The sequence below is a fragment of the Heteronotia binoei genome, chromosome 4 (genome assembly GCF_032191835.1).
Source record: "Heteronotia binoei isolate CCM8104 ecotype False Entrance Well chromosome 4, APGP_CSIRO_Hbin_v1, whole genome shotgun sequence".
In the NCBI taxonomy this organism is placed as follows: Eukaryota; Metazoa; Chordata; class Lepidosauria; order Squamata; family Gekkonidae; genus Heteronotia; species Heteronotia binoei.
Window position 1 is genome coordinate 25,660,823 of NC_083226.1, and position 26,180 is coordinate 25,687,002.

Here is a 26,180-nt window from a genome sequence, read left to right on the forward strand (position 1 = left end):
GCTCGTGTGCTGGAGCGCCCCGGCGAGGATGCGCCCTCCGGTGCCCGCCCTGGCGCTCTAAGATCCCCCCCCCCCCGACGACGCCTGCGGGACCATGAAGGAGCTGCCGGGCGCCTCGCTGCAGAAGGCGTGTCGCCTCCTCGTGGTCTTCTGCGTCCTTCACCTCTCGGCCGTGCTCTTCTACTACCTGGCCGGCAACAAGGGGATCCTGCAGGGCAACCCGGAGCCCTCGCCCCGCGGCATGGCGGGGCCCCTGTGGCGGGAGACGACGCCCACCCTGATCCCGGACCGTGTCTCCAAGGAGCCGTGCCCGGACCCCTCCCCGCTGCTGGGTAAGCGCCAGAGACTGGGTACCCTCGGCCCCGATTCCCCTGCAGTTGCGCTGCTCTCCGCCGTCGGGGGGACTTGGATGGGGCGCTTCGCTTGCCCCGCGGCTGCTTCGCCGCTCTTCCGCCACCCTTTCCTCTTCCTGTCTCCCCGCTCGCCCGGACGGGCAACTTCCCCTCCTTGCAAACCCATCTCTTTTTCATCTTTATAGCTCGATCGGAACTCCACACACCCCCAACCCCCCCCCCCCTCTCTCTAACTGAGCGCACATGGCTTAGAGAAAGTTCCGTTTACAGGCTTGGGTGGGCGGGCGTGCTTGGCCAGATGGCTGCTGTGAACCTCGGCGAGGAACAAAAAAGGGAACCCCGCTTTGCAAAGGAACGAATCCAACTTCGCGGTCTGACTTTGCAGACAGGAAAGTTGCGATCCCCGTCCTTTTCGGGGAAGGCAGCCCCAGTTGAGGAAGAGGGAACTTTTGGTTCAAGCGGCACAGAATCAGGCTGGGTGGATTGGCGAGCCTGGCTGCCTTGCCTTGGGAAGAAACTCTTAGGCTCCCATCGGCGTTGGTTGCACATCACTTTTTCTTTCTCTGCTTCCTCCTCGTCTTCTTCTTGAGTTTTGAGAGCGATAGGTTGGTACGCCCGAAGTTTGCCCCGCGGCTCACGCATTTCCCTTTCTCTTTGGCTGCAGTGACGTCCCTTTGAAGTGCAAATAGTGTTAATTTCCGGTTGATAATCGCGTGGGGAGCTGGTTATCTCAGCCTATGGTGGAGGGGCAGAACTGTTATGATGTGGCCTGTGAATGGGGGCCTAAGTGGATGAATCACATGTGCCACGTTGCTCAAGAGTTTCCTCCTTGCATGTTTAAAGTTTCGAGGCGATGAGCTACCTCTTTGAATGTTTCACAAGAATAGGGTTTTTATTTCCCCTCCTCATCTGCAATAGCTCTGTGCAGTCTTGGCATTTTGACATTTTCGTGGTCAGTAGGGCATAGTGGTACTTTATTTGCTTTATTGACTCTGTGCCATAGCCAAGTCTGGAGATGGGGTGAGTGATGTAGTGGCCGTAGCATTGGAAAGACCCAGATGTTAATCCCCAACTCTGCTATGGAAACAAACTGAGCGACATTGGGTCAGTTGCACACTACTTCACAGGGTTGTTCTGAGGAGAGGAGAATGGGGAAGCCGCCTTGAATCTCCACTGGGGGGGGGGGCAATCAGTCTATGCAAGCACCAGTCGTTTCCAACTCTGGGGTGATGTCACATCACGACATTTTCATGGCAGACTTTTATGAGGTGGTTTGCCATTGCCTTCCCCAGTCATCTGCACTTTTCCCCCAGCAAGCTGAGTACCCATTTTACTGACCTTGGAAGGATGGAAGGCTGAGTCAACTTTGAACCAGCTACCTGAACCCAGCGTCTGCCGGGATCGAACTCAGGTCATGAGCAGAGAGCTTCGTCTGCGGTACTTCAGCTTTATCACTCTGCACCATGGGGAGGAAGTTAGAGTATAAATAGAAGTCAATAAAAAGTTCCATGCAACAAATTATGCTTTCTGTAACAGCTGATTGCTATATTGCTTGGCACCCATGATCTAGCTAACTTGTGACAATTCTTAGCCTGTTCTCTGGCTAACATTGGGCATTGATGAACGCAGCAGAACTGGACTGTCCACAGTCAGGACAGGGTGTTTCTAAGTGGGGGTGGGGGGAGCTCTGCAGGTACACATGACAAAAGCGAATCAGCCAGGAGAGGAAATAACCTTCCAAACGGGCAGATGAGGTCTGAAGTGGGATAGAAGAAATGGAGTGTTGAAATCGTTGAAGGGAAAAGGGGGGGCAAGAACAGGCCTACTTCAGCCCTTGAGGGCTTGGAGAATCCCATAGGGTGCAATTGGGGAGGGGTGGATTTCTGCAATTCATCCTAAACCACCAGCTTGTTTTCATTATTTATAATTCACCATCACCACCAGGTTCATGTTTTCATTCATAAGTACATTCTGGATTTTGTTTTAATAGTTTGGTAAGGTTCTTTTAAGTAGTACCAGGCTGGGGATCAAGCTGCCATTTAGACTGAAGCCAAGGACCTTGAAGTAATAGCACAGAAGAATGTGTGTGTGTGTGTGTGTATAGTGGTTAAGAGCTGTGGTGTCTAATCTGGTGAACTGGATTTGATTCCCTGCTCTTCCATATGAAACCAGCTAGGTGACCTTGGGCCTGTCACAGTTCTCTCAGAACTGTCTCAGTCTCACCTACCTCCCAAGCTAACTGTTGTGGAGAGGGAAGGGAAGGTGGTTGTGAACCACATTGAGTCTCTTTAGGGTAGAGAAAAGTGGGGTATAGAACCCCACTCTGCTTCAACTTTGCTTCCTGAGGAGAAATGCATTCTTCCTTTGAAGGTTTGAATTGAGCAAATGCTCACTCTGAGTTTTAAGTGTTTTTTTCTCTCTCTCTGGGCAGAGAACAGTCAGGAAGAGAGATATTCAGTTCAATTGCTTTCCAGATTTACCTCAGCCCACCTTCATACAAATGTTAATGGGTCTAGACAATCGGATGGTCAAGCTCCCCGCCCCCCTCAAGCAGGGAACAGAGACTTGGAGGCGTTTAATGCTAGAGAGACTTCAGGAAGAAAAATTCTGGAGACTTCTCTGACCTGGTCTGTGGGTAGGGGAAAGAGGTGATAAAACTCAGGAGAGTAAGGAGGAGGATCTTTTTTCTGCTGAGTCCATCAGAGTAAACAGAACTCTTAACTGAGGTCTGGAGGAGGCAGCCATTAACCATATGTAGCCCTGAAGAGTTGAAAGTTTCTTCAAGGTAAATCAAACTCTATAGAGATCTGTAACTTCCCATGCTTAGGAGCCTGCCCTGTATTTTATCATCTAATAGGTCATATATAGAGAGAGGAACAGAGAAGCTGCATTTTACCCATTTCTTTTGAATCCTTTACTCAGTCTGGTGCTGTGCTGAAAGTATGCTTGTGAACATTTTCTTTTTAATAAATAAACTTTTGATGCTGGTAGGGATTCTCTGTACCACATAGACCCCCACTGTCTTGGACACACACTATTTGAAATTGCCAACACTAGTTGGCAAGTGGCTATTCCTCCATCAGTGCACAAGGCAGTAAACAGTTTCCATGGTGACCAGGCGCTGGGCAGTGAGAGATGCAGAGGCAAGGCCTCAGAACTTGGAAGGGAAGCTGGGAATCCTGACCCTCCCAGCAGGGAAATTCCTACAAAGGACAGGTGATGGTGGGATTATCAGAGAGAGAAAGAAGCTTCTCTAGGTGTTCGGAAAACCTTGGAAGGCAGGGTGGAAACAGGGCCTGCAGGCCGGAGCAAGCCACACTCCCCCTTCAACATCACAAAATGCTTTTGAAAGTTGTTATTATTGTTTTTTTTAAGTATCAAAAGAAGCTTGTTGCAAGGCATAGGGTGGGGATGATTGCTGTTTGAGAAAAATAAGTCTCGGTGGACTTCTGGAACTAGTTTTGCAGTTTCTTCATAGTTCTGTGGCCTTGTCTCTAACACATACTGTTAGAGATACATGTGTTCTTTTGGTTAATATTTCCCTGCTCATCTTGTTAGCATCCAGAATGCACATTTCACAGCCTTTAGCAAATATTTTTGAGACATTCTCATAGAGTGTACATAATCTTCCTCCTGCCATGGCTTTGGCTTCCCCTAACTGTTTATCTCTTTCTTTCCTATAAATACTGTCTTGCAAAGTGTTGCATACTGTTTTGAGCTGCCTCCATATTTTACCTGCAACTTCAGCCCTGTAGGGTTGGCATTTTCCATTTTGGGTTCACTTTTCTCACTTCTGGAGCAAGATACAGACCTCTGGTTCTTCCAAGTTTTGTTCCTTGAATCCCTGAAGTTCGGAAAGTCCAGCCCCGTAGCTCATTTGTCCCAGAGCAATGGTGTCAGAGGGCAGATAAGGAGTTTGCTTCATCCTTCATCAAACCCTATTAGGAGCCTATAGGGCTGAATGTCTCTATAGAGACTTTTCTCAGACTTGCGGTTTAAAGGGTTGTCATTTAATTTCTCTGTCTGGGGGTGGTCTGTGACCTCTGTCTTTAAATTCTGAGTTTGGAAATTCAGCTCTGCCAAGGACTTGCTTAACGGTGGGGTCGAGAGAGAGTTAGGATCCTGCTCCTCTGTAGAGGGCAATTATCTCTATGCGGTTGAACTTTCCCAGCTTTCTTAGTGAGACATCTCACCATTTTTTGAGCTGGGAAATGGACCTGCCATTTAGAAGCTTGGGAAGTCTTAGATTTTACCCAGTTCCTATAATTTTACAAAGACCTTATCCAGATCCCATACTCCTGAGCTGGTTTCGGAAGAGTGGGTTAGAAATTTAGATAGATAGATAGATAGATAGATAGATAGATAGATAGATAGATAGATAGATAGATGGATAGGATGCATCTGATGAAGAGAGCTGTGTTTCTCGAAAGCTTATGCTACAACAAAAACTTTTAGTCGTAAAGGCACTACTGGACTCTTTACTATTTCCCAAAGGTGAGAGAAACCTCTCCTTTGTGTCTAACCTGTTTGTGGTGCTTTGGTTATCTGCATAGACTAGACTAGCTGTATTTGTCAGGAAGTTAAGCAGGGTTGGCCCTGATGAGTACTGAGATGGGAGACCATGGAAGAAGTCCAGGGTTGCTGTGCGGAGGAAGGCAAAAGCAAACCACTGCTGCTCATCTCTTGCCTTGAAGACCCCCATGAGGGATTGCCATAAGCAGGGCTGTTTTTGTAGCAGGAACTCGTTTTCATATTAGGCAACACCCCCAATGTAGCCAATCATCCTGGAGCTTATGGTGGACTCTGCACTAAGAGCCCTGTAAGCTCTTGGAGGATTGGCTACATCAGGGGTGTGTGGCCTAATATGCAAAGGTGTTCCTGCTACAAAAAGGGCCCTGGCCATGTCAGTTGCGATTGGGTGGCACTCAATTATTATAAACGTACTTACAGCAGTTACAAAAATCATGCAATTATTTGTTGTGGAGTTATAACTTTTTTATATATAAATATGCAACTTTCAATAATGTGAGGCACCTTCCATTAAAACCACATATATTTTATTCCTCATGCAATTGAGAAAGTTTGTCTGTCAGAATGAAATTTGGCATGGGAATCTCCTGAGTGAGTGGTACAGCACTGCTATGTTTCTGGGAAATGGGATGAAGAACAGCTGAGCTATAGCAGTCTAGAAACTGGAGACAGAAATGTATTTCATCCCCCTTCAAGAGTATTTTTGGTTGAAAGGGGAATTAAGAACATACCCTGCCACACATTTTGTTAGTCTTTAAGGTGCTACTGGATTCTTGGTGTTTTCTACTGCTACAGACAAACTAACAGGGCTGGCTGTCTTGATACAGGGAAAGAGTGGCTTGTAGAATCAAGTTATTTTATTGCTTTAACTCTTAATATTGACAGTGCGGTGCTAAGTAATGCTACATCCTTCTATGTCCATTGAAGTCAGTGGACTTAGAAGGACATAACTCTGTTTAGGATTGGTTTGTATAAGGTTTAGGATCGCTGTATGAGTCATGTGCATACTTGGAAGTAAAGCCTAGTAGGATGCCTTTTTTATAAATATGCATATGGTCTTGAAGCACAATAGCACTTGGTCCTAAATAAGTGGCACAAACTGTAGGACTTTTCCAAGATACAAAACTGAAGAGCGTTAAATGTTTCCTTGGAGGGCAGTCTGCCTCTAGTTGCTGCCTGTGAAATCATCAAAAAGGCTTCCTATGCAAGGCCTACTGTGCTTTTGCGTAACTCCCATGGGAGAGCTTAGTTCAGGGGAACTTTAGAGTGGATTGGGCCTCATGCTGGCTTTATGCCTGTCTTTCTTTCTCCTTGTGCCATAACCAAGCGATACTTCCCAGGGAACAGGCATGAATTGTGGCTCAGTTTTGTAGATGCTTAGATTATCATGTTTATATCCAAGGAACTTTGAGTGGGATATGGGTGTGCTTCTCATTATGGAACTAATCAGTTAGATGTTGCAACCTCCCCGTTACGGCGATTTTTAATTAACAGATCTTCCGAGCATTGAGCAGACACTACAAAAAATCAAACCAGTAATTAAAAAAAAAAATCTTCGTCTTCTCCTCCTCCTCCTCTTAAACACAAAGTTAACAGTCTGAGGAAAAATACAGGTGTGCAAGCACCACTCTTACATAATGACATATAGTTACTTACTTAGTATTTCTCCAAAAGATACAAGGTTGTATAGTAATGATAATTCCATAAATAGTTTCTATCCACGAGGCTGTGTGCCATCTTGAACCACTTTTCCATTAAATTATGATTTGTTTTGTCCTCCACCCTAACTATACAGTCCGAAATCTTGTGCAAACGAAATAGTCCCACATTTAATATACCAACAGCAGGCCAAAATGTTTCTCTTTACCTAAGTTTTTACTTTAAAGGGTTGGTTAAAACAAAACAAAACATTTTATTGTCACTTTTTAGCCTGATAAAGATTTGAGTCTCATTTTAAGCAGCTCCATGTTTTATTCTCTAGCTGGGTTTTAATAACTGTTATGTTTTATCCAAGGCTTTCTTTGTAGCAGGAACTCCTTTGCGTATTAGGCCACACACTCCTGATGTAGCCAATCCTCCCAAGAGTTTATAGGGGCTTTTAGTATAAGACCTACTATAAGCTCCAGGAGGATTGGCTGCATCAGTGGCGTGTGGCCTAATATGCAAAGGAGTTCCTGCTACCAAAAAAAAGCTCTGGTTTTATCTGTTTATGTTTTAGTACAGGGGTTCCCAACACAGTGCCCATGGGCACCACGGCACCCATTAACATTTTTCGTGGCACCTGCCAAGTGTTTTTAGAAAATGCATAGTGCCACTTTTTGATTGTGTAAATTTCTAGTGGGAGTCAGGGAATGGTTGCTTGGCTAACCAGTTTTTCTTGCAATAGATGATGAGATCTTGCTGGACCTTGCTAACCACTTCCTAAGGGTAATGGATGTTTGCAGTAGGAGTGAAAGTAATGGTATATCCATAAGTTAGCTTAGCTTAACTATGCCTCTTTATTCTGCATGGAAAAAAATGCCTTTGTTGTTATTTGTCTTCAGGGATGTCTGTAGAGTGGGGTGTCTTTGCTTTCTTCCACATGACCCTTCCATAGATTCTGTTTCTGTTCTTTGAGCTGCATGCTGGCGTCTACTTACAGTCTTCTGATCTGTCCTTCAGATGTGTCCCATATCCTGTTTCTGTCCAGTAGCTTCAATTCACGTTGGTTTCATCTTTTATCCTGATCAGCTGGCACTAAAGCCATAAAAATGCTGGACCAAACCAAGGGCCAGCCAGTCCAGCATTATGTTTCCTGTTGCAGAAGTCGGCCAGATGTTGTGGCAGCTGGTGAGGAAGAAATAAGAGTAATGGCAACCCTCTGCTTTATAACCTTGGCAGCTGATGTTCGGTAGCATAACACCTTTGTTTGTGGAGATGGCACAACTAATGACTCTTAGACCAATTTATTAGTCCAGTGGTACATTTAAGACCACTAAAGGTTTATTCAAGGTATGAGCTTTTGTATGCAGGCACACTTCCTGGATTCAGAATTTGTTCTGTTGCTTCAGACCAACATGCCTACCTGCTTGGATCTTTTTAGATCCATCATCCATGAATCTGGACTGTGGTTGAGCATCTGTTTTACATGCAGGAAGTCCCAGGTTCAATCCCTGGCATCTTCATCTAAAAGGATCAGGTAGGTGATGTGAAAAACTTCTCTGCCTGAAACTCTGAACAGCCACTTCCAATCTGAGTAGACAACATTAACCTTGATGGACCAGTGGTCTAATTCTGTATAAGACAGAATGTCTGGCCTCTAAAAAAAGGGGAAGAAAACTAAAGGCCCCCATTTCTACGTCTTGCTAAGGTCTTATCCATAACAACTGTTTGATAAAACAGGAAGGTCTGGTTTGATTCAAGAGGTGTGTGGTGTTAAAGTGTTTACTAAGTTGCTCATACCAGTTGCTATGCAGCTCTTCTTCTGGGCAGGAAGAAATATTAATTACCATGTTAATCTTCTAATCCATGCACTTCTGTTTGTTGCAAGGCTGGGTTTTTTTGCCAGGTGTCTGCTGCATCAGTCATGTCTGCGTTAATGGAATTGCAGACAACTCTTTGGATTGTTTCCTTTTCTAAGAGAGTTGTGGTTTCTGTCTCTTGGGCCTGCGCTTGGGTTGCTGTTTGTCACACTTCCCTCGAGTTGCTGCTGTTTGAGGCCAGAGAGCCCAGGATCTTGTTGACTTGACCTTGTGTTGTTGAGAAGACTAAATATAACCACAGGCTGATAAGCACATGTCAGGTATGGAAATTAGACAGGAACCAGCTCTAGCCTGCACAGTTTACTGCGACCCCTTAGGCCGAAGGCATATCGTATGACCTGTCAGGCACATGACCTCTTCTCCCCTCCCCCCTTTTTTTTGGGTAGTCCCAGACACAAAGCTAAGTGGTACTTTGTGGACTACCATACACGGTTGGTGGGTTGTATTTGGCTTGTGGTGTAAGAGCCTGGACAGACTTATAAGGTACTGTGTGGCTCAAGGGAGCTGTTTGGTAGTATGTTTTCTTCGAGTGCTTTGGAGAGGTGTCATGTGACTTCTGACTTACTTTGCTACAGGAGGGCGACAGTGTCCTTTCTCTTTCACATCCCATGGCTCTGACATATGAGTCTCTTAGTCATTCCAGGCAGGGGCGGCAACTCTCTCATAAACCAGAAGATTGTAAGGCATAGAGAATTATGCTTGCTACGGCAAATGGCTGTCCTGTGCAAGTTTGATTGGCATGGAATATTCCTGAGGCTGGGGGAGGCTGGTTTCTTTTTGCTTTTGTTTCAGCTGCTTTCCCTTTCCTTCCTCACGTCTTTTTATTTTTAGAAATACAAGCTGTGTGTCCAAGATGACCCAGCCTTTGTGAATGGGGCCAAATCTGTCAAAGCTCATTTTTCTTAGCTGGTTTGCCCACACACGCTTTGTGGCCCATCAGAGGGTGAATGAGGGTGAAGGGAATACCAGTTTATTTGCCACAGGCAGAGCCATAACTAGCTTACTTTGCACCTGAGGCAAGGTGACAGAATTGTGCCCCTCCTATACTTTCATAGTAGTTATTTTGGTAAAAAGGTAAATGCATAAGGAACAGGAGTAATAACAACACAACATTTATTTTAGTCATTATATACTTTTTATGTGTCTCTCAGCTTTGCACACCTGAGGTGAGTGTTTCACTTGCCTTGCCATTATCACAGCTCTGGCCACAAGCGAGGGTTTTTTTTTTAGGAAAACAGTGGGGTTACAGAAAAGAAAAGGGGGAAAATATTTTCCGTTTTCATCCCCTTTGTTCTACAATAGTTCTTATTTCTGTTGGAGTGCAGTGGTATTCATCATTTAAGTTTCAAGTTTCAAACTTCTTAACTAATCTGCTTTGATTACAACATTGGTTCCATCATTATTACATACTCAATATAACATTTTTTGGCCACTTCTACGCATTCATTACAACTATTAATAGATAAGTAGTATAGTTTTACTTTTACTCAATTTCTTTATCCTTTACTAACAATTTCTTGCAGATTTTTAAGTTGATGCTCCAATTGCAGCTCTTCAGAGATACAGTCTGGTGTTGGAAGATGACCAAGGCACATTAAAAGATTATATTGACAAGAAGACAGGGTTTGCCTTACGAAGGGCACATGAAGCCTTTGCTATGGCGCTAAAGGCATCGGCAATAGGGTCCATGGTGGCAAGCGCTTCAATTGTATGGATGAGGAAAATTATCTCAAGGATTCCAGAGGAAGACCATCGCTTGGTGGAAGGGACCAATCTGGTCTTAAAAACTGTATCCTTCCTGGCAGACTCCTCCCTGGACTCCATGATCTTCGCTGGCAGAGCTACTGCGTGATCAACGGCAGCCAGATGTTCTGTTTGGTTGAGAGCATGGTCGGCAGACACACGTTCTAAAAATATTGTGATGTCTTATCCGTTTCATGGAGGGCACCTTTTCGGCCAAGACTTAGATAAAATACTAGTAGATACTAAAGACAAGAAGAAGGCTATGCCCAAGTTTCTCCATCGTCAAGACAACAGACGGGTTTCAATCTTCCTTTTGTGTGCAACACATGTTACCCCGGTTTAGACAGGACAATAGAAGAGGAGCCTGGAATTTCAGTAAACAGACCTTTCGTCGCAACACCTCGAACAGATTCAACAAGTTTGGAGGCAAACAGACAGAAAGATCGGACAGAGACAACAAACCAAACAAAGCGTGACTATGATATAATTCCAGTCGCAGCGTGCCTCTTCCATTTTCAACATCAGTAGCAGAATTCAATAATGGACACTTGGTGTAAAGAAATAGTCTCCGACAGTTACAAAACAGAATTAAGTCAAATACCACGCAACCACTTTGTCTGCTCACAAAGTAATACAAATCCAGTAAAAAGAGATCGCACAATTCAAGCAATTCAACATCTTTTAGAATAAGGGCAATAGAACCGTTCCTCCGGAAGAACAGAAGAAAGGAGTTTATTCGATATTTTTCTCAGTGCCGAAAAGGTCAGGCGACTGGAGAGCAGTGTTAGATCTAAAATATCTGAATACATTCATCCTGTCAAAGAAGTTTTGAATGGAAACACTGCGTTCGGTAACAGAAGCCCTACAACTATGAGAACTATTAACTTCAATAGATCTCACGGAGGCGTACCTACATATACCAATCTTTGTGGGTCACAGAAGGTTACTTCGATTTTGCTATCTCAACCATCATATGCAGTTCAGAGCACTACTGTTTGGCCTATCATTGGCTCCAAGGGTGTTCACTAAAGTATTGGTCAATTTAGTTGTCCTGCTGAGGGAACAGGGTATTCACATTCAACCTTACTTAGACGACAGCCTTATAAGAGCGCCAACATTGGAAAGAGCACAGTTGGATGCCAACAAGACCATCCAGATTCTGTAGAGCCACGGATTCAAAATCAACAATCACAAAAGTTCACTGGAGCCAACGCATCGCCTAGAACACCTGGGAGTTATAATAGACACATTACAGAATCGCCTAGTTCTACCACTTCACAAGGCGCAAAAGATAAGGGAAGTGACCGTAGCAGTGATTCAGAGCAAGAACTCATCTCTAATGTCATTAGCAGCGCTACAAGGCTTAATGATTGCAACAATAGATGTCATCCAATGGGGCAGGTTCTATTCCAAACCACTCCAGAACTTCTTATGACCCTACCAATTCTGCATCTCAAAGAAGATGGACTGTTCATTGATGGTTCCACTGAAACTAAAGATGGACCTACGCTGGTGGACAAAGACTTCCAACCTGACTCAGGGAAAACAGTTTTGGATCGGAGAATGGATTCAAATATATACGGATGCCAGTCTATCACATGCTTCAATGTTCCAGTCCAGGGCTCCTGGAACCAGGAGGAGTCCAAGCTTCCGATCAATGTTTTGGAACTGAGGGCAATCAGACTAGCGTTGATCCATTTTGCTGCAAGGATCAACAACTGCCACGTATTAGTCAGAACAGACAATGTTTCTGCGAAAGCATACATAAGCAGACAAGGAGGATCCAAGTCTACGCTTCTTCTCAAGGAAGCGACTCGTCTGTTAAATTGGGCACAATTTCACATAGCTTTGATAAGAGTGGAACATGTGAAGGGCTCTACCAATATTCAAGCAGATTGGCCCAGTCGTCAGCAAATATGTCAGGGGGGATGGGCATTGAAGCACAGCGTATTTCAAATGATAGTGGATCACTTTGGCCAACCAGAAGTGGATCTTTTGCATCCCCATACAACAACAAACTGAAGCACTTCTTCACACGTTTTTTTCATCCGAAAGTGGAGGCCACAGACGCATTAATAGCCAAGTGGCCGCAGACCTTACTATGTGTTTTTCTACCAAATCCACTCTTACTAAGGCTGATATGGAGAATCAGACTACTTCAAGCCGAGATAATAGTGGTAGCTCCATACTGGCCAAGATGTCCCGGGCTTGTGGATCTTGAAGAGTTATCAACAGATCTTCCGCTAACTTTGCCAGTATCAGAAGACATGCTGTATCAAGAGCCAATATGTCATCTGTGCCCGAAGTGGTTTAATTTGACTGCGTGGAAATTGAGAGGTCAAAGTTGCTAAATCTGGGATACTCGGATCAGGTGACACGAATAATGTTAGCTTCTCAGAGACCTTCTACGGTCCGTATATATAATGTGACCTGGAAAGCGTTCGTCTGCTGGGGCAGAAGGAAAAAGATCAACTTTTTGAAACCTAGGGTGAAAGAAATTCTACAATTTCTTCAGGACGGCTTGGATTCAGGGCTCAGAGCAGCCACACTTCGTCGTCAAGTAGCTGCACTTGCTTCTGTATTAAATTTAGATGGCAAAAATGTGCTGAATAGACATCCTCATATCACTAGATTTTTGAGAGGTGCCACTCTTTCTCTCCCTCCACAGTTGCACAGATTTTCTACTTGGAAATTAAACATGGTGCTCACTGCATTAACAAAATCACCTTTTGAGCCTATAAAAGGTTATATTTCTGGTGGCCATAACTTCTGCCAGAAGAGTATCTGAATTGGGAGTGCTTTCAGTCCACAAGGATTTATGTATCTTCCACATGGACAAGGTGGCCCTCAGAACGGATCCCACATTTAGACCAAAGGTGGACTCTAGATTTCATAGGGCTCAAGAGATCTGCTTACCGTAATTTTGTCCATATCCAGTACATCCCAAGGAGAAGTTGTGGCATAAACTGGATGTCAGACAAGCTCTAAGAGGCTCCAAGGGCTGCCACAAAACAGATTATCTGTTCATAAATATATCTCCACCGATTTCACACTCACCTTACACTGCTCTCACATTCGTCTTCTCAGCATGGCTAACTTCCGATTTTCCACTATCTGAGCTGGAGCTGCAGCGAGCATCGGCATTTTCGCACAGCAAACCGAAACTGGTTTTTAGTGGGTTACATTTGCTGTGTGAAAACGCAGATGTTTGCTGCAGCCCCAGCACAGACAGTGGGAAATTGGAAGTTAGTCGTGTTGAGAAGAGGAACATGAGAACGGCGTAAGGAGAGTGCAAAATCGGTCTGAGATTCAGAATGAAGGCAGGGTATGAATCCAATTCCCTCTCCCCTCTCCTCCTCCTCCTCCTTTTTCCAAGGAGGTATGGGGAATGCTATTCTTGGGGATGCTTAGAAGGGTAATTCAAGGCTGTTTCATTCACCAGGGCTTGTAAGGGAATCTAGATTGTAGGCATTTTATTACATTTATTGTGTGTTATTCGGTTTTACGAGTTTGGGAGGGGGTTGGATTTTATTGTTACATGATGTTTTAGTTACGTGTTGCAAACAGCCTTGAACCATTGGGATATAAATGTTTAAATAAATAAATAAAACCTAGGACCTCCTGCATGAAAAGCAGATGCTCTACCACTGAGCCATGGCCGATCTTTGTTCTTTGGGTGCTTGGTTGTAGATGGAACCACACTGATAATGAGGAAAGAGCTCTGTTGTGAAATAGTGGAGTCTCTTGGCCATCTGGCCTGTTGTACTATCCAGGAAGTCACCCCTACCTGGCTTTGTTCTTTTCAGCACTTTGGGTCCTGACGCATTCTAGATTTACATGTTTATTTGTTTGTGGCAGCTACATAGGAGTGACTCTTTCCTTGTTTTCTAGGAGCAGCTGTGCCAAATTGCTCCAGCTGGATTTTGGGGAGGGAAGGTCCAAAGAGCTGTCCTGCTGAGAAAGGAGATCCCTTCTCTTGAACAGGCATTCAGTTCCAGTTTGAATCGAGTCCCATTCAGTTCTACTCAGTCCTGTCATATCTTTGGGGGAAAGGGTCATCAAGTTGCGGCCAATTTATGGTAATCTTGTAGGTTTTTCAAGGCAAGAGACGATCAGAGGTGGTTTGCCCTAGCCTGCCTCTGCATAGCAGCCCCTGGCTTTCTTGGTGGTCTCCCACCCAAGTACTGACTAAGGAAGACCCTGCTTAGCTTCCAAGATCTGACAAGATCAGGCTAGCTGGGACCATCCAGATCAGGGCTGTCAAAAATTAGGGTATATGAACACAGTGTTTTCCAAGCAGCTTACCATTAACGGCTACTGCAATTGCTCTGGCTCGAACCCAGCTTCCAAAGCTAGATAACCAGGCAGGTGCAATGAAGATTTGAGAGTCCTATTTTCAGGTAGTGTGGAGTGTAACCTTGACACAGTGGAGATGGGGGCTGTTTGCACTATGAAACTGTGAAATATCAGAAAATGTTTTTGAATTTAGCCCTGGAGAAGTAAAATGCACCCTGTTAAATGGAAGAAGGAAAGGAACCGAAGGGTAGCAATGGATGTGTATGAGCCAGTTAAACACAGTTGGGCTTTGTTGTCATTGGGAATAGGGCTTAAGGGTTTGTGAAAAAAGCAGATGTTGACTTTTAAGGCATTAGCCAATAGACACTTGTAATAGACAAAGGCACAACTACTGTTTTCTTTCTGAGGGTAGAAGTTGGATTTTACGAGTTTAATCAGAAGGTATGGTGGGGAAAAGAGAAGAAAACACACGTCTACACTGCTGCCAGTTAGTTATGGTCCTATCAGACCACTGCTGCTGTTGTTAACATATTTTGCCAATCTTTTCTATGAGGATATGTTGATGAGTTGCACTGTATACTGATCCAGACCTTTTCCCGGCCAGAAAATGTCTTTTGAGTTAAGATGAGGAAGGGAAACCTAATGAAGAAAAATAGACAGGCATTATATCCACTTCCAAAAGTTAAAATTTGAAAAATGTTCCTGAAGAGGAAATAGCACATTTCATAATTTTGTTTTTTTGCTGCTGTTGTTTTCGCTTTGTTTACTTCGCTTGTTCCTTACGTTAAAACACAGATGTTCCTCTGAAAGCCAGATGGGAATGGAGACTATTATCTGCCTGCGCTGTCTGTGTGTGTATTTAAGCACAAGGCAAACAAACAGAGACTGATGGCACGGTAATCTTATCTGTTAAACGGGGATTGAGTTGAGATCTGAGTAGCTGAGTGATAAAACCTGACACACCTTTCATCAGGGTTTGCCAGTCTTTAAAACGATTAAGAGATGAGCCCAATCCATCCACAGCTCTTAAGGTTTTTAAAGCAAGAGGTGCCAAAGTGTGAATCTGCTTGTAAACTGTTCCCCACCCAGTTCTGTAAATAATTGCACAAACGTTCTCTATTCAAGAATGGCACTGGTGGAAGTTGAAGGGGTGGTTGGGACCTTTCAAGATGTAAACCATTCAGACATATCTCTGCTATTTCCCCCCATTAGTAATAAAGACTGAATGCATTCTACTTAGGGACATCCCCCGATGCTCTTTTCGCACATGAAATGGCTTCATGGAATGGTGTAGTGGTTAAGAGCGGCAGACTGTAATCTGGAGAGCTAGGTTCGATTCCCCACTCCTCCTCCACATGAAGCCTGCTGAGTGACCTTGGGCTTGTGGCAGTTCTCTCAGAACTCTCTCAGCCCCACCTACCACCCAAGGTGCCTGTTGTGGGGAGAGGAAGGGAAGGAGATTGTAAGCTGTTCTGAGACCCCTTCGGGTAGAAAAAAAATGAGGTATAAAAACCTACTCTCCTTGTTTGCCCTGTTGGGAAAACTTAGGGTTTTTTGGTAGGAGGAACTCCTTTGCATATTAGGCCACACACCCCTGATGTAGCCAATCCTCCAAGAGTTTACAGTAGGCCCTGTACTAAGAGCCCTGTAATGTAGCCATTGGTTTCACATTTCCCCAGTGGGGCAAATAGTGGCTCTCTTTCAAGTCAGTAAAACTGGGGGAGGAGGTGTCAGGGGAAGGCTTAAGGGACTTCCTCCCATGTGCTTGGGAATTAAGCACGGAACTCTCAGTCAAACACATCCTTCCACCAGCCACAGGGAGAACACATAGACTTCATAATGTGTGAATTGCCTCTACCAGTGTCACATCTGTTTTGTGTTGGACTGTGGGCACAGGGCCAGCGTGAAGCTGCCTGGGTGTTACTTGCCTGCCCTGCTGTCCTCATTAGGACTCTGTACATCTTGTAATGTCACATTATTTTCATTAACTCACTGTTGTACAATTTGCATTGACTCACAATGACGTACAGTTTGCAGTCCTTAGATTCAGGTGGGTAGCCAAAGCAACAAAACAAAGTTTGACTCCAGTGGCACTTCTAAGAACATAAAGTTTAATTCTGGGTGCAAGCTTCTGTATGGGTGTCCTAATTGACATGTCATAGTTACATGACTCAGAAGCTTCTTCTCCCAATCTCAGTTGGGTGTTGCTGGTGTTACTGTGTTTGGTCATGGGGAAAGTTGCCCTGATCTGGAAAGCCCAGGTTAGCCCAGTCTTGTTAGATCTTGGAAGCTAAGCAGGGTCAGCCCTGGCTGGTATTTAGATGGAAGCAGGGCTTTTTTTTAGCAGGAACACAGTTCCGGCTGGCTTGGCCAGGCTCTGACTCAAAAAAAGGTCTCTGGCAGAGGGCAGGCACTAAGTAGCCATGTGCTCCCAGACTGCACACTCCGTCCTCTCTGCCTCCTCCAGCCTCCAACGGGCTTGCAAAGTGAGCAAGAGATGCGGAGCCAGCCATGAGACCCCCTCTCGGGAGAAAACTAGGCCCACCACTGCCCACTCTGCCGCACATGGCTCTCTCTCTCTCTCTGGCCATATTTGGGGCGAAGGGAATAAGGTCTTTCATTGGGCTGTGTGAGAACATACATCCATGAAATGCAGCTGATGGCACTGTACTGTTCTGTGTCAATATGCGGAAAGCAACCTCTGAACAGGTCACGGGGTGTGGCCTAATATGCAAATGAGTTCCTGCTGGGCTTTTTCTACCAAAAAAGCTCTGTATGGCATTTAGCCAGGAGATCTGAAGATTGTCTTGGCAGCCTTAGGTTCTAACTCTTTGGTGAGCTAAACGTATTTTTTGGGCTGAGAGAGCTGTGACTGACCCAAGATCACTCAGCTGGCTTAATGTGGAGGAGTGAGAAGTGAGGAATTGAACCTGGTTCTTCAAATTAGAGGCTATAGACTTGATGGCAAAAACCCACAACAACAAATGGGGAAAATTATCTGCACTCACCCCTCTCATCTTGGCAATAAAAATCACTGCTAGAATTCACTCATTGTGACCCCTTCTTTAAATCTGACTCCTGTACAGCTGTCATTTAGGTATCAAAAACACATGTAAAATGCAACTGACCTCAAAAATCTGGGGTGATTCCGCACTCACCTTGGTCCAGGGCAGGTTTCTGTTTCTGCACGGAGCAAGCTGGTGATTTTGTACCAGTTGCTCTGATTTGCCCCACCAGTGTAAACCTGTTTTTTCAGGTTTACATTGCAGTGGGGCAAATCATGGGTTTGCCCTGTGCAAAATGCTGGCACAGAGCAACTGGTGCAAAATTGCCAGTTTGCTCCGCCCAGAAACGGAAGCCTGCCCCGGAGAAAGGTGAGTACGGAATCACCCCTGGTTTCATTTCCCATCCCACTTGATGCATTGTGGCCCATTTGAATGGTGTCTCCATCCTTCACATGTCACAGCTTCACCATCATATGTCGTGCTTCATAGCTGGTCTCCTTCAGTGAGTCAGAATTTTTCTGGAAATGGCAAACATTTCCAGCAAAAGTGTTTTTTTCCTGTATCATTTAAGCTTGGCTATGCTAGCCTTTCAACTCAGTATAGTTGCATCCTTTGATTTGTAGATCAGTTTAGATTTAAAATGAACCAGGTTTCCTCTCTCCTTTATGTATTTGGCACAGTTTATGGCTTGTTTTTGTAAGCGCTGGAGTATTTTGTAAGAATTCGCTGCCAGAATTGTCACTGGGCATTTCTTTGTCAGTTTCACTCCACTAGCAGCGCTAAGTTTGGATTTTTGTCAGCAATTCTCAGCATCCTTAGGGGATGAAAGAGGCTTGTATATTTGCGATTCTGATCACTCTAGAACAGAGGTCCCCAACCTTTTCGGCACCAGGAACCGGTTTTGTGGAAGGCAATTTTTCCATGGACTGGTGGTGGGGGTGGGGGATGGTTTTGGGATGATACAATTGTGCACTTTATTTTGGTGTAGTACTTAAGTGTGCTGACTCTTATCCAGAAGAACTCGGTTTGATTTCCCACTCCTCCACTTGCAGCTGCTGGAACAGCCTTGGGGTTACCACAGCTCTCGCAGAGTTGTCCTTGAAAGGGCAGCTTCTGGGAGTGCTCTCTCAGCCCCACTCACCTCACAGGGTGCCTGTTGTGGGGGAGGAAGATAAAGGAGATTGTGAGCTGCTCTAAATTTGGAGCGGAGGGCAGGATACAAATCCAACGTCATATTATTATTATTATTACTGCTACTACTACATTGTAATATATAATGAAATAATATACAACTCATAGCCCATTGCTAACAGGCCACGGACCGGGACCTGTTAGAGCAGAGGTATTGAACTCATTTGTTATGAGGGCTGGATCTGACATAAATGAGATCTTGTTGGGCCGTGTCTTGTGTCTTGTAAAATGTAATGCCAGGTAGCGGAGATAAAACTTTATAAAGGACACAGACAAACATAATTAAAGATTTTTAAAGACCCTCTAAATAAAACATGTTTAAAAGATAAGCCCTTTTGCAATGTTTTATTTAACAGTCTCTGATGACTGTTGGAACCAAGAGAGAGAAGAAGAGCATAGATTTATACCCTGTCCGTCTCTCTGAATCAGTCTCAGAGTGGCTTACAGTCTTCTTTATCTTCTTCCCCTGCAACAGACACCCTGTGAGATAGGTGGGGCTGAGAGAGCTCTCATAGAAGCTGTCCTTTCAAGGATAGCCCTGTGAGAGCTATGGCTAACCCAAGGCTATTCTAGCGGTTGCAAGTGTAGAAGTGGTGAATCAAACCCAGTTCTTCCAGATAAGAATCCGCACACTTAACCACTACACCAAACTGAAGGAAGCAGAGTTGTTCGTGGGCCTGATAGAAGCTCTCCAGGGGCCTGATTTGGCCCCCGGGACACATGTTTGACACTCCTGCTTGGGACCCTCAAATCTAGTATCTCCCATGCTACCTTAACCACCATCAATACATGAATGCATGATGTTTCCTTCTACAGACCATTGGTCCACCATGGACAGCATTGTTTGCTCAGACTAGCAGCAGCTCACCAGAATTTCACACCGCCTTTTGCCTGTTCCTTTTCATGTAAGAGACTCAACCCAGGACCTTCTGTGTGCAAAGCAGATGCGCTGCCACTGAATTGTCGTCCCGCCCATAGTCTATGGAAGAAAGCAAGGGATGGCAGTAGTTAAATCTCCTTTAAAAAAGGTATTGTGAGCAGAGGAAGAGTGTAGCACTTAACTGCTGGAGTTAATGATTTGTGAATTTTACTGCCCAGGTTAACGTGGCACTGAACATTTGAAGTTATTCCTTAGCTCCGTTGCCGCAAAATGGACAAGTGTCAATAGCAGATTTCATGGGGGGAAACATGTTGTGACTGTGACCTTAGACTTTGCTTCTGAAACGTTCCACATGTCTGCGAGTCTTCCGCTTGCCCTCTGCTCTTGAAACACTTGCTCAGCATAGCTAGTAAAGGGATTAGATAGGTTTAGGAAGCTATAAGTTAGGGGAAGGTAAACAAAACTGCAGATTTTTCATACACAAATCTTGCTTTTGGGAAAAGCATCCTCGTGTACCAGTTTTCTCCCCTATTAATTGCTGTTCCCTACATTGGGGAGTGATTGGCAGCCATTACACCAACCTCATCTCAAGTCTGTTTACATTGCAAGGTCAGCTAACAGCACACATTACGCAAAGGCAAATAACCATTTTTCTCCATTTCCATTGCACCAGCTGAATTATGTCCAGCTCAGTTGTAGATACTTCATAACCTGATATCTCCTGGGTTGTCCTCCACCACAGGAAAGTGATTTGGTGGTTAGCTGTGGAGACTTTGAGCAATTTGTGCAGGCGGAATTATTAGATGTTTAAAGAACAATCCTCTTCCAGAGGCATGGGCATAGGGCTGGTATGGCCAGGTGATAGATTGATAATGGTGTTTCTTTTTGCAAGTGGTTTTGAGTTAAAGGCCCTCCAAAGTGGTCATTTCCTCCAGGGGAATTTATTCCAGTAGTGTGGACCTCAATTTTAATTCCAGGAGGACTCCAGGCCCCTTAAAGCAGAGGTTCCCAACCCCCTGGCTGTGGACTGGTACTGGTCCGTGGCCTGTTAGCAACCGGGCCGCGGAGCGAGGCAGAGGCACCACACCACCCCTTCCACCTGCCCAGAACCCGGGCAGAGGAAGGAAGCAGCATGGCCTTGCTCCAAAGCACCACATCGTCCATCTGCCTGGGTCCCATGGCGGCGACCTTCACTTCCCCCTCATTTAAAGACCCCCACGGGGGGCAGGGATGGGGCATAGGCGGGGGGGGGGACAGCCTGGGGCAGCAAAACCCCAGAACACCCACACCCACCAATCCATGGAAAAATTGTCTTCCACGAAACCGGTCCCTGGTGCCAAAAAGGTTGGAAGCCATTGCCTTAAAGGATAGTAAACCTACAGCTAGTGTGGTGTAGTGGTTAGTGTCAGAAAGAATAGGATCTGGTTAGCTCCCAACTCTGGGTTGGGAAATACCTGAAGATTTGCGGGGGGGGGAGCTTGGAGAAGGTAGGCACCTCATTGGTATGTGCCCTTGGGGAGGGGCAGGCACCTCATTGGTATGTGTCCTTGAATCCACCCTCCCAAGGACCCATTTTCTCCATGGGAACTGAACATCTGGCCATCAGTCACAATAGCAGGAGATCTTTAGGCAGCACCTGGAGGATAGCAACTCTTTCCCTTAATATGTTAGGTTTCAGATGGTGTTTCGGGGACTTCTGGGTTTCTTTGGTAGCTTGTCACTGGTTTTCTCAGTAACAAAAATCAGTCAAAGCATGTGAGTTGTCTTTCAGGGAATTTTGTCCGCCAATACTAATAACCTTGTCATTGAAAAATCCAGGGTTAAAGGAACCCCAGCCAAGACATTCCCAGGGCTTTCCTAAGATATTTTGAATACATTCTGGCACACATTCACTATTTTTCACACAAAGCAGCAGTGAGGTCCAAAAGGCCCCACCACCAACCTGCGTGGATTTAAGATGCAGCCTAGAATGCTCCCAAAAATCCCCCACAGGGTGCTTTGTGTAGAAAGGGTTCTCTCTGAAAGTATGACATTGGGAAACTGCTGATTTACTAGTCCAAGACAAATCCTTGGCACATGGAAAAGTTTTAGAGAGGTTTAAAAAAATGACCCCTGTCCTAATGAAGAAAGCATGGGAAAAATATGACAAGTTGGAAATGTATTTAAGAAATGTAGCTGTGCCAAGCCAAAGAAGATCTGTTTATGTTTCATGACTCCTAATATTTGTGCTTTTCTTTGGATCAGATTAGATGTTATGAGGGAAATGTGGGGCTCCCAAACCAATATTTTCCTCAAAAAGATAATGTGAGGGCCTAAGAGGTTGTTTGTATGGGAGACACTGGGGGCATGTTTAACTAGGATGGGCATTAACAGGCTCAGTTTGTAACAAAATTTGAGTGGTTTGTGAATGCATGTTTATGAACTGAAGAGTTGCCATGAACTTCTATGAATTTTGATGCAGTTTGTGGTGGTTTGCAAAGAGCAGAAAGCAGGGGTTTAAATGGCTTGGCGACAGCAGCAGCAGCTGAGCAGCAGGCACTCCCCACCACTCAGCTGTTTGGTTTAAATGGCTTGGAACCATTTAAACCAGGAGTGTCAAACTCATTTGTTATGAGGGCCAAATCTGACATAAATGTGACCTTGTCGGGCCGGGCCATGTCAGGGTGGGCTGAGCCATGTCGGGCTGGGTCATGTGTGTACCTATTTAAGATAAGGTAGCAGAGATATAAATTTTATAAAGAACTCAGACAAACACAAATATATTTTTAAAAAACTTAAAACATGCATTGGCTCAGTAGTTCTGCTGTGCAATTGAGAGAGCCTGGCAAAGCAAGTTACAGGGGACGGAGAGCTTTACACAGCCTGAAATTGACCTGGGGTGGGGAAGGAAGGGAAGAGGAGGCGTGGGGATGGGCGTGATGCCGCGGGAGGGAGGCACAGGGGAGGGGACGTCGGTGGGAGGCCCTGTGACCCGGGAACAAGGCCAGTTACACCAAACTGGCTCTCCCAGATTTCTTCTGAAAACCCCCAGATTTCTTCTGGCCATAGTTCTTCCCAGTCCGCAGAAAGCAGGGGGTAAAATGCCTCTCAGCTATTTTATTCCCTGCCTTTTGCTTGCTGCCAAAAGCTGTGGCAAGTGGAAAGCTCAGGTGAAATGGCTCTGAGTCATTTGAACCCTTGCTTTCCGTTTCCTGCTGCTTTTCTCAGATAGTTTAAACTTGGAATGGCTCATGTGAACCCACACAAACAGGTTCGGTTCACAAACCAATCTCCCAGTTTGTATGGCTTCGTGGTTCGGCCACAGACCAAGCTGCAAAAAAATGTGGTTTTGCCCATCTTTATGTTTAACCCTTTCTCTGCCTGACCACAGTTTTTTTTCCCTTGTGGGCTCCCAAAGGGGAAGTTCACCCATCTGGGGAAAAGAAGACCATCATTTGAATGAGGGGGGCAGGAGGGGGTTAAACACCCTTTTCTCAAGCTGATTCTCCTTTTCAGAGCCTCCTTTGCTTGTATTTCTAGTTACCTCAACAAATGTGGAGTGGAGCCATGCATTTTCCGACTTAATGTTTTGCTTGGCCTTTAGAAGAGCAGGACAGTAAAATATTTTATAGCAAGTTAATTTTCTGTGCAATGTTGCCTTTAAAAGATAAACGTTGCTTTGCTAGAAAAATAGATTGAATTATAGGGCAAGTTGTCTATCCCCCTCCCTCCGCTCCCCCAAAAAGTCGAGATTGGCTTTGCCAGTTTCCTGGCTGGGTGAATGAGCTTTGTTTACCTCCTTTCGCCTCTTGCAATAAACATAATTAATTACTATGATCTTTTAACTGGGGATGGATGTAAGATAACACTGTGCCATGTGCATAATACCAGAATTTGTGGGTATGCAATGAAGTTAATGGGTGTTAGGTTCTGAACAGACAACAGGAAGTACTTCAGTCACTCAGACAGCAATTAACTTATGGAATTCACTGCCCCTGGACGTAGTGTCTGCAGCTAGAAGGCTTTAAAGGGGATTAGAGAATATAATTTAAGACAGGCACATCAGTGGCAGGCTGGCAGCTATGATGAGGAAGCAAATCCTCCATGTTCAGAGGCAGTATACCTTTAATGCTGGAGGCTGGAGGTCAATGAAAGGGACAGACTTTGACCATCTTGCTCTTTCTCTAAACTTTCCAGGGGCATCTGGTAAGCCACTGTGTGAAACAGGGTACTAAACTGGATGGATCATTAGTCTGCTTCAGTGCAGCTGCTCTTACATTATTATTTTAATACGGGCTGAGGCAGCTTTGTTGCTGAATGGGGTCCATGGTCAGAGAATGTTCTAGAATAAACCGCGTCTGCCCAAGTACAGTATTACGCCAGGTAAGTTAAGAAGAAGATATTGGATTTATATCCCACCCTCCACTCCAAAGAGTCTCAGAGCGGCTCACAATCTCCTTTACCTTCCTCCCCCACAACAAACACCCTGTGAGGTGGGTGGGGCTGGAGAGGGCTCTCACAGCAGCTGCCCTTTCAAGGACAACCTCTGTGATAACTATGGCTGACCCAAGGCCATTCCAGCAGGTGCAAGTGGAGGAGTGGGGAATCAAACCCGGTTCTCCCAGATAAGAGTCCGCACACTTAACCACTACACCAAACTGGCTCTCCAGTTAAGAGAGGTTTTATTGTTAGTTATGAACGTAGGGGAACCCTACAGTATGCATACTGATCCCCTTAAGAAGAAAATGAAAGAGCCCAGCCATTTTTCACTTTTGAGTGAACAAGATGGCTTATTTCACATCTCCAATACTGCACTGCTTTCCCCAGGTAAAAGATAATACTTAAGTAGGCTCAGTACCAGTTGTTCTTGGTTATCCCGCTGAAGCTGTTGTCTCTCCAACTGATAGGGGGTTCAAGCGGATGACGTTTTCTGCTTGGGACAGCAAGCAGAAGGAGGTCTAGCTAACATTTCACATTAGTTAGAATAAGCCACAGTGAGCAGAGATTGACCGTAATGACCAGAGAGTCATACAAATCAGTTTGCTGGAATTGAAGCCAGCTGTGAGTAGGGTAGCCAACTTCCAGGTGGGGCCTGGTAATCTCCCAGAATTGCAGTTGATCACCAGACTATGTTAAATTGCTTACTATATATTTAATGAGTCTATTCCACTTCTGGAGAAAATGGCTGCTTCGGAAGGTAAACTACGTGGCATTATAGCCTACCAGGGTCCCCTCCAATGTTCCCTCTAAGCTGCAGAGTCTTGTGAGCAAAAAATCTACTTTGTGAGCTACTAGTATTAAAGTTGTGAGCTACTGACATTAAAGTTGTGAGCTACTGCATAAATTATTGTGCTCTGGGGCCATCCTTGAGCTAAGACAAACGTGTGTGAGCCGGAGGCTAAAAATCTGTGAGTTAGCTCACACCAACTCAGCTTAGAGGGAACACTGGTACCCTCACCTCCCTAAACCCTGCTGTTCCAGGCTCCACCCTCAAATCTCCAGGGATTTCCAAACCCAGAACAGGCTGTGAGAGCCACAAAAATGTTGGGGAGATTGTAGTATGCATGTTTGTTTTAAAAATGTATTTATTTTAGGCAAGGATGGGCTCAGGGCAGATAACGGCATTCTAAAAACAGCATAAAAACGACAGTTAAAACCAGAGCGATGTGGACAATACAGTTTGACAGATCATACAAATTATAAATGCCGGCTCAGTTGGGCACATATTATATGAACCGAAGATAGTAAATAAATTAAATTTATGTTACAGCAGAGATGGATCATCACATAGGGCCAGCTGATGGAGTAGGATGCCCGCTGCCTCAACCCAAAGGCCTGGTGGAATAGCTCCATTTTACAGGCCCTATTTTAATTGCTGGGTTTCTACTCTTTATTATTATTGGCTGCAATTTTAATTGATTGTTTATGTATTGTTCTTACTATATTTCAGGCCTTTGTACCTACTTTTGATTGTGAATCATTATTGCTCTTATGCCAATAAAGGTCTGAACTTTGAACTACGGGCCCTACGGAAAGACAGCAATTCGGTGAGGGCCCGGATCTCTAGAGCAAGCTGATTCCCCATGTATTAGGGTCTTGTGTGTTATGCATTTGAAGGGTTCTCCCCCACCCCTCTATTGTATGTAGTTCTTTGTCTGAAGTAAGCTAATAATTTCAAATAAACCACTGTAGAAAGCTTTGTTGCCACTCATTCATTGTTGGAATGTGTTGTTGGCGAAAGATCACATAGGGGGGAAATATTGATAGGAAACCCTTCATTTCTGTTATTGACTAATGGCATTGTGCTTGATGGTCTTTTAAGTAGTCTTTTAATGCACTTATTGTTTATGCCAGCCATTGGTGGCTGATTCCTAATGTGATTGTGAGGGTTCTGTGCTTCGTTTGGTAAAAGAGAAATCATATTTGTCCTTAGCACAAAGTCCTTGTTGACTTGTAGGAAACATTAACTATGCAGGTCCTGGGACTGTTATCATTCCCAGTCAGTAAGTTTTGTACTAGCTCAGCCAGCAAAACCTGTCAGGTAATCGGTCTGTAGGTGGGAGAAGCCTGTTAAGTTCTTATTTGCATCCTAGCTCCATCCCTGATCAAGGGAGGTATGGTGGCTCAGTGATAAAGCGTCTGCTTGGTAAGCAGAAGGTCCCAGGTTCAATCCCTGGCATCT

General features: G+C 44.9%; 1 protein-coding gene across 1 annotated transcript in view; it reads left to right on the top strand.

The window, feature by feature from the left end:
* B4GALT1 (beta-1,4-galactosyltransferase 1) overlaps positions 1-26,180 on the top strand; it is a 62,923-nt gene continuing 36,743 nt past the window's right edge. Inside the window, exon 1 of the mRNA XM_060236987.1 lies at positions 1-332. Within this exon, the coding sequence (XP_060092970.1) occupies positions 95-332 (238 nt within the window). The 5' untranslated portion in view covers positions 1-94. The remainder of the gene's footprint in view (positions 333-26,180) is intronic.